Source organism: Apis dorsata, unplaced genomic scaffold, assembly GCF_000469605.1.
Source record: "Apis dorsata unplaced genomic scaffold, Apis dorsata 1.3 scaffold_2, whole genome shotgun sequence".
Lineage (NCBI taxonomy): Eukaryota > Metazoa > Arthropoda > Insecta > Hymenoptera > Apidae > Apis > Apis dorsata.
In genome coordinates, this window is record NW_006263305.1 from 283288 (window position 1) to 292559 (window position 9272).

A 9272-nucleotide genomic window follows, 5' to 3' on the forward strand; every position below is an offset into this window, starting at 1 on the left:
AAATAACGCATGACTCGCTCGAAATTTTTTTTTTTTCAAACGCTTCAACGGTTCTTCCCGATACCTTTCAACGAAACGAAACCTGGTTAATTTCAATGGAGGCGCGCGCGTCCATTGAAAACACGCGGAGAATACGAAGCGTTTTCATACGAGTAATCGGAGAGCGAGAAAGAAAGAAAGAAAGGAAGGAAGGAAGGAAGGAAGGAGGAAAGAGGGAGAGGAAAGAGGATTGATCCGCGAGGTTAATTTAATCGTAGCGCTTTGATTCAAATTAATTAAATACTCGATCGAGAGGGAAAGGAGGGAGGAAAAGAGAATGTAGTTAGTTATTCGTGCGTGCGGATGAAACACGAACGGAAATGTTGTGACCAAACTTGAAGAATATAATCGATTGTTATATCCTACGTTCATTTGATAGATAAAAACAATCTTCTTTTGAATAAGATTTCGCGGCAACGAGTTTTTTAATGAGAGATTGGTGGAAAGTGATTTTTTTACGTCGAAATGAAATAATTAAGAAAAAGGAGAAAGAGATAAAGAGAGGTTATTGGAGTTTATATCCATGGAGGAATAATTAATTGTCAGAGGTAATAATTGTTGAGCACACGATAAGAATATTCGATAAAATTTTCAATTTTCACGATACCTTTGAAACGATTGTTTCGTTTGTTCTATTTTCGTTTGATAAGTAAATAAGTATTTGTCGGTGGATGAACAAATTTGCAAACGTAATTGAATGCATTCATAAATTGTATTATCATTTTTTTAAATAGGTATAAAGATTGTAATTTGTGATTGAAATTATTTCAAAAGAATGAAATGAAAACAATTAAATTACAAGATATGGAGAATTCTTCTTTTAATTTTGATACGTTTTTTAAACTTTTTCCTCTTTTTCTACATCGTTAAAAAAGTGTAATTCTATCGCGGAAAATGTTCCCATCTCTACATTTTAAAAAGCGAAAATCACACAGTTTCAATCTTTGTAAATTGTTGCAATTTAAAAACTTTTCGTTTATTCAAACTGGGGAATCATTTTGATCATTAAAAACATCTTTCTCGTGTTTTATATCTCGCCAATTTCTCGTGGAAAATAGTAATATCGATATACAAAATAAAAAATTGATAATAATTTGAAACGATTCTCGCGTTCCATTCTTTTTTCGTTGCGTCACAAGTTCGTTACAAGTCGAATAAAATTTTCAAACTTTGCCAACTCTACAATCAAATTAATCGTTTGTTATTTCCTTCAGAGAGACGTGCAAACTTTATATCTTGTTCGAAACTTTCGAATTACCAGTAAAACACGTCGTTATTGCGTGAATTACGAATTCAGTTGCTCGATATCGATCCTCCTCCTCTTCGAAAATAAGAAAAAGCCTAAATGGCTCCAACCCTTTTTGCGACCACGATTAGGAAACGGATCGACTTTCAAAGCTGATTACCTTTGTAAACGATCCTCTCGATTAAAGAGGAGCTTTCAAAGATTAATGTTTTTCTCGTTTCAACGACAATAGGCGCGTTTTCGAGACTCGATAAAATCTGAGTTTAAAAAAAATTTTTAAAAGAAAGTTCGAATGCTATTGCTCCATAATTTAAAAAAAAAAATTCAATGGAAAAATTTAATGGAAAAGATAATCCTTATTTTCAGTGAAATTGAAACAAAGTCTCCTTTAAAAAGAATTTTTAGAATAACTAAAACACTTTTTTCTCTTCTTTCTAATATTTATCCAATTTTAGAATTAGGAAAGGATAATTCTCGTTTCATCGTTATAATTATTTTAAACAAAATTGGCTTGCTGCAAGCTAACGTTTCAAACATTACTGGCAACGTAAACAGAATCATCGACATTATTAGCAACATGAAACGTTCCTCGAGCACGATACAAACGCCTTCGACTGAGATCTAGTTAGGAAACGTATTCACAAGCGAGCAACGTAAACGTGAGAATAGATATTCATCAATATCAATGGATTCGCGCAGTAGCTGTAATTTTATACGCGTAGCGTATGCAACTCCTTTTAAAATTACAAATTAATCGCTTGTTATATCAATTCGACCGTGAGCTCATGTATAAATATATCAGAAATTAAATAATCGCGACACAATCTTCACTTTTCGACTTTTTCCATCGTTATTTATTCAAATTTTATTCACCATGTGTTAATCGCTCGTGAGACGTTTTCCCTCGAAATCCATGCGAATGATATGATATTTTCGATTGCACGTTTAAATTATTCAATAAATATTTAAATCGTCGATATTCATCGGCATCATCGGTTAATATTCATCGATAATACGATAAAATTTATCAAATCAATATTCATCGATGATACAAAATTGATTCTTGAATGATTCGGTAATGATAAGTAATTATAAAAAAATTCGATGGAAATTTATTTTCCTATCGAATCGTTAATTTTCACGGAATTTATCTATCTTTCGAGCGTATACGTAGATTGGAAAATTTGTATAAAAACGTAAATTGACTTTTCATTGAAACAAAAATAATATCCTATACAATTGAAAGATTAAAACGAAAGTTGACAAGACAAATGGATATTCGCATCATCGAAATTGATAATTTTTTTTTTTTTTTCGATATCTTCCATTTGGTGTGTAAATTATTTACTTGCCGACACGCGAACTATTATTTAACTTAAACAAACAATAATATGTTGATTTACATAATATTAACTCGTTAAAGATTGAACGTCGAAAGAATGCATAATAAAACTTTACCAATAATTTTTAAACCTATCATATATATTATGTTTCAATTTTAATTTAGCATAAAAGATATCTTTATTTATTAAACATTTTCATTTTTGTTTTCGATTAATTCAAAACTTTCTTCTCGATTGTACCAAAAATCGTGCGCCTTTTTCCACGATGATAACGAAAAATTTAAAAAGAAAAAAGTATCCCATTGATAATGTAAACATTTCATTTTTTTGAAACACGATAAACGTTGCTAAAAAAAGGAAAACAATTTAAGGCGAATTATATTTAACGGCGACGTTTAAAAACATCCCTTCGCAAAACTCGAGTAACAAAATTTGCATACCGGCTCGCGCGAGAAAACAGTTGAAGGAAAGATAAGTTGAGGGAGGAGGAAGGGGGTTAAAAAGGGAGAGAGGCAGCCGTAAAGAAACATCTTGTCGCGTGACAAGAGTTTCGTGTAAAATCCCTCGATAACGAGCAGCCGTGAAGGTGCAGCTACGACTTTAATTTAGAAAATACAGTCGAGCAATTAACTTGAAAGCGGACCAAGCACTCAGGCGCAATTGCGAATAACGTTGCTATACCTGCAACGGATCACAAGCAACCAAATATTGTCCAGTTTTTTTCAATTTATAAATGGAAAGATGGAAGGGAACCATTCGATTGGTCGTGTGCGTGTGATGGAATATCGAACACGTTGCGTACGCGTACGCGTGGATCGATTAAAATTAAAATGCAAAAAAATATCGCACGAAATATTTTTAGGAAAATTGATGAAAAGAAAATCAACAAATTCGTCGAGTATTTTCTATTTCCCGGATAATAATCGATTCCTTTTTTTTTTATTTTTGTAAAATTTTGTTTTTCAAACTCGAAGATAATCAATAAAATTTTCTCTCACAAATATAAAGTACGAATGTAATCATAAGTAAATTTTATAAATATTTGTATAAAACTATCAAAATTTATGGAACAAGAAAAGAAAGTAATGTTAAAATCTCTAATTCATTTAATATACAGAAAAATCTATGTACTATATTAACGAAAGATTCTTTCTAAATCACCTAAAAAAGTAATTCCCTTCAGATATGGACGAAGATTTTTTCCCTTGAAACAACATTGGAAACCTTGATTCACTGCAATTTTCAATCGTATGCAGATCTTTAAAACGATATTTTATTTAAAAAAAAAAAAAAACTATCATCACAAGATCATCGCTATTATTTTAGTGATGATCCAGACATTTAAGAAAAAAATAATCGTTTCAAGGATCACACACTACTGTTCTCAATTATTATTCATTTTTCAAGAAATCCACTTTTTACAATATCAAATTCATCGCAGTTATCTCACTCACGACGATCCATTTTTCAAAAAGAAAAAAACCAAATTCCAAGTCCACCCCTAAAAGATCATCGATAATTAATAATCCACCAAAAATCTAAAATCATCACCGTCAACACGAGAGCGATGAAACAAAAATTCCCACACCGCTCCAAAAGTGGTGCACAAACTCTTGTTTCGCCGTGTAAATTCCATGAGGCTACCGTCCATAAAACTATCTGAATAGGACCCTCGAAATCCTCGTTGCATCGTTACGTCCCATCGTGGTGCAAGTCGTCCGTCCCGTGGGAAGCATCACCGATTCATGAAATCGCATAATCGTCGGCGGACGAGTCGCAACAGTCGGTTCAAGAGACGAGACGAGACGAGACGAGACGACTCGGTCCACCTGTTGCGAATTCTGACACGACACGAGCGGTGCTATCGGTGCCAGACTGGACGGACGGATAGATGACTAGACAGGGGTCCGCTATCTTCCCACCATCCGGTGCACCATCCAGAGATCGTATCACGGATAAATTTACGGTATTTTGCGTTTACCTCGCCCCCATCCGCCCCGCCTAATCTTCCCTTATCGCGGCCCCAGACGTCCGATCGAGCAGGATTACCCTGGTCGTGGTTGCCAATCGAAATCTTACCGGATGGCCTGCGCTATCTCGAATGTGGTTGCGCCAATGTTGAGTGCCGGTTAAGTGTTGTCGTACTCGAGCCGGAGGATGGAGTCGTTGTACGATATTTTATCGTGATCTGCAGTATCTTTTGTTTCAGAATCGATGGTGAATTTTTGTATTTCGTGATCTTTGTTTTTGTATATTTTTATATTTTTCGTCGTATTTTATCGTGACTCTGCAATATTTTTTGTTTCAGAGGTGAGTATATATATATTTGGACGAATGATTCAGAAGATGATGAATTTTTGTATTTCGTCGATCTTTATTTTTATCGTGATTTCCAATCGAAATCTTGCGTTATCTTAAATGTGATTGCGTCAATGTTGAGTGTCGGTTAAATATCGTATTCGAGCCAGAGGATGGATACGGTATTTTATCGTGACTCTTTGCAGTATTTTTTGTTTATTTTTTAAAATCTTGCGTTATTTTAAATATGGTTGCACTAATGTTAAGTGCCAGTTAAATGTCGTACTTGAGTCGGAGGATGGATTCGTCGTACGATATTTTATCGTGACTCTGCAGTATTTTTTGTTTCAGACTTGAATATATATATATATATATATATATATATATATATTTGGCCGAGTGATTCATAAAATGATGAATTTTTGTATGTCATGATCTTTATTTTTATCGTAATTCCCAATCGAAATCTTGCGTTATCTTAAATGTGATTGCGCCAATGTTGAGTATCCATTAGATGTGTCGTACTCGAGCCGGAGGATGGAGTCGTCGTACGATATTTTATCATGATCTGGAGTATTTTTTGCTTCAGAATCAATAGTGAATTTTTCTATTTCGTGATCTTTATTTTTATCATGATTCCCAATCGAAATCTTGCGTTATCTTAAATGTGATTATGTCAATATTGAGCATCAGTTAAATATTGTGAATTCTCGAGAATGTCGAATCTCTGATGAATTTCGTACAATTTTTTATCGTGACTCTTTACTAATTTTGTTTCGATTTTCAGAGTCGATATATATATTTGGTCGAGTGATTTAGAAGGTGGTGAATCTTTGCATTTTTCGTGATCTTTATCTTATCGTGATTCGAAATCTTGACCTGTGCTATCTCGAATGTGATTGCGTCAATGTTGAAGTGCCGGTTGAAAGTTTCGTACTCGAGTTAGAGTGAATTTTTGCATTTACATATGTAATTCATCGGCCAGTAAATAAAAAAAATATCCTACTATTCCTTCAGAAAAATAAAAAATATCCTACGCTATAATCATGCTTCGATTATATACAGGATGTGCCCGGATTAAATTGCACCAATTTGATGGTTTGCATCTGCATCTGGTTTTATGAGTGTAAAATAAGAGAAGAATATTATATTACATTGCATACTTAGATTTTTATCGTTCAAACGTCAATTCGCGACAAGAGCTAATAGAAAGGATTAATAGTGCATGAACAAAAATAAGATAAAAAAAATTCGGAGAGTGATAAATTCAATTTTCCTGTAAAATGTCAAGCTTATATTCGTAACAGTACCTTGAAATGGAAACATAAACTTCTTTTCGATGTGACAGTAAAGCATTTGCAGATTTAAGTTTATATAATAACATTCCTTTCTTATTTTTTACTCATACCAATGCAAAATTAATCCATTCTGTATAATTTAAAGAATGTTGAATTTTTTTGATCGTCTGTATTGCAATCTTTGTTCTTATCGTCATTATCACAAAATCTTATTTGAATTTCTCACGATTTTATAATAAGAATGAATAATCTATAAAAAATATCGAACTTGATCGAGTAATTTAAAGAACATTGAATTTTTCATGGATTCGTCGCGTATATCTTTATCCCTACTGTAACCATTACAGTATGAATTTTGATTGGGTCGATTTTTAAAGAATTACGACGAAGAAAAATATCGCTGTAATGCCAGGAATTGTGGATTCATCGCATCGTGCGATCGTTATAGAATTTTCTTTCGAGATCGTTTCGCTTAGCGTTTTTAAAGATCGATGAATTCGATTTCGAGACGAGCAAGGAGGTAAAATTTTATTTTCAGCAAAAAGAATTCTAATTCTAATTCGTCGAATCGAGCTTCCTCTCGATCGCGCGAGGAACATCCGGAAGGAAGAAAAGTCGAACGACCCGATTAGCATCCGTCAACTGAAGAAAACTCGCGATCGAGGGGGAGGGAAATTTCCAAGCGTCTCGAGATCTTAACGAGAGATCTTGAAATCGTTAGGGGGAGGCTCGAATTTAAAAATATCCCAAAGGAGTTGGCTCTCGAGGGAAAACGTAGATCACCTTGCCTCTCTCCCTTAATTACCTTTCACGGTATTGTGAAAAAAGCCGCATGACGAAGGAGGAGGAGGAAGAGGAAGAATGGAGAGGGGAAAGAAGAAAAAGGTCTGTCTCTCTCTCTCTCTTGGAAGAAGAAGAAGAAGAATTAATCCTTCCCCGACTCGTGACCTCTTCCATGCACGTCCGCTCGATTTTATCGGAGCCCGCACACGCTTTCAGGGCCGAATGAATGTTCGGGAAATGCGACGTTTTCCAACCAAGTGGAGAGATAATAAATTACTTCACGCCGACAAAAATTCTCCTCCCTTTTCTCTTCTTTTCCGGATCCGTGTACATTTTCGTTTCAATTATTCTCGGATCGTGACACATCTCTTCCAATTATATTGCGCATTATTTCGTGAACAATAATAATTTTTCCAACGATCTTACGCTTAATAAAATAAGATCAAAGAAGCGTGAGTTGTATCCAATATACGTGACCCAAATGAACGTACCCTTCGATTAAAAATACCGAAGGGTCGCTAAATGTTACACGGTGCACGTTTACACGTTGCTCGTTTTAAATTTTAAACCACGTTACATTATTCGCGAAGATAAAAGGAATCGATCTCCTACGCGCATACCTACCCAACCAACCAACTCTCCATAATCTCGTGATTCTATTTCCTCTTTCATCTATCGCTTATATATCGAGTATACGTTTCTTCTCTTTTCCTCGATTCTTCCATTTCCTCTCTTCTTCTCGGTCCATCCGTGAAGACAGTATGCAATAGAACGTCGAACAGACGCGAGGCCACCTCACTCCCGCGGTGCTTGCAGGTTCTTTCTCGTCAATTCGAACAATCATCTGCAATGCACTACGGAATTGAAGAGGCAACGCGATTGTAACACGCCGCATGTAAATGTTTCCCGCTCGCGCTCGCTCCTTCCACAGCCTTCTCCGCTTCTTATCCGCCCTTTTCGCTCTCTTGTTTAACGTCTCTTTTTCGCCCCCCTCCCCTCGTCCAACCAAACCCTCGCCATTCTTCCACGGCGACGTTCAATTCTCCCGTTATAAAGAGAGAGAGAGAGAGAGAGAGGAAGAGGAGAAGGAGGAGGAGGAGGAGGAGGGCAGCAATTTTCGCCGGTTTTTCAGATAAGCCCGACCTCTCATCCGTTTTCATTCTTTTTCCCTTCCTCGCTCCCTTTGATGTCGCGGAACGATATTCCCGCGCGCAGCAGAGGATATGCATGCATTGTCGCGGAGAGAGAGAGAGATTACACGGAGGGAGGGGAGAGAAAGACGTCGTAGTCGAATGGAATCGCGACTCGTTAAGCATCAAAGTTGGCGAAACGAGAATTTTACACTGGGAATTTGATACGCGGTGTTCGAGTGGAGGATATCTTCAGTGCCCTCCTCCTCTTGCATAGGATTCTCTCATTTTTTTTTTTTATCTTTCTTTTTTCTTTTTCGAATTCGAGCGTTTTATTTCGTCGATCGAGTTATTGGAATCCTTGAAAAATGGGATCGAAAAATTCTTCGTTTCGATCGTTTCGATGGAAATTATTTATCGTCGAATTGCGATCGAATCCGCGTTCGATTGGAAATGATTGGAGGAAATTAAAAAGTTGGGGAAAAAACGATAAATTTTATCCGTTTTAACGAACCGTGTGTCGCGTCCCGATAAAATTACAGGGTATAAATGGTATTAAGAGTTGGGAAGAGCTTCTTGTTGTTATCAAAGTTGGGGGGACGTAAGAGAAGTAATCTTGTTTATCTTGCGCTCGTCAATTTCAGTTCCCGTAATCGCGTTAAACGAATGGAACGAATGGCAATTATATTTCATCCCCCATGCGTGCTCGTATTTTTATTTGTTTTGTTGCGCCGTAGTTTATCAACTATTTTAACGGAGATAATTAATTTATATTCACACACAAATTATGTTATAGTTTGCGCACCAGAGAATCTTACTCTAAGAATCTTTCTACGATTCTTCAAACGCACGCGTTCATAATTTTATCGTCTATAAAAAGAGAATTAATTTTGTGTAACAATTTTGTAACCAAGAGGAAGAATCTTATTCTAAAATTCCATCTCGCGTTTTCCAAATCTCGTAATGCATTTCAACGCGTTTCGTAATATCACGTTTCACGTTATTTCGTATATAATTTTACTCGAATTTTGCCCGATTCTGCTCACTGTTTCATCTTTGCCTGCTCATTTCTCTCTCTCTCTCTCTCTCTCTCTCTCTCTCTNCTTTTTCCGTCTCTATTTCTCTCTAAATATTC

General features: G+C 35.8%; 1 protein-coding gene across 1 annotated transcript in view; it reads right to left on the bottom strand.

Moving 5' to 3' along the window:
- LOC102680829 (neuroligin-1-like) overlaps nt 1-6038 on the bottom strand; it is a 34733-nt gene extending 28695 nt beyond the window's left edge. The window contains exon 1 of the mRNA XM_031509729.1: nt 5990-6038. Within this exon, the coding sequence (XP_031365589.1) occupies nt 5990-6038 (49 nt within the window). The remainder of the gene's footprint in view (nt 1-5989) is intronic.
- Nucleotides 6039-9272: the final 3234 nt, after the last annotated feature.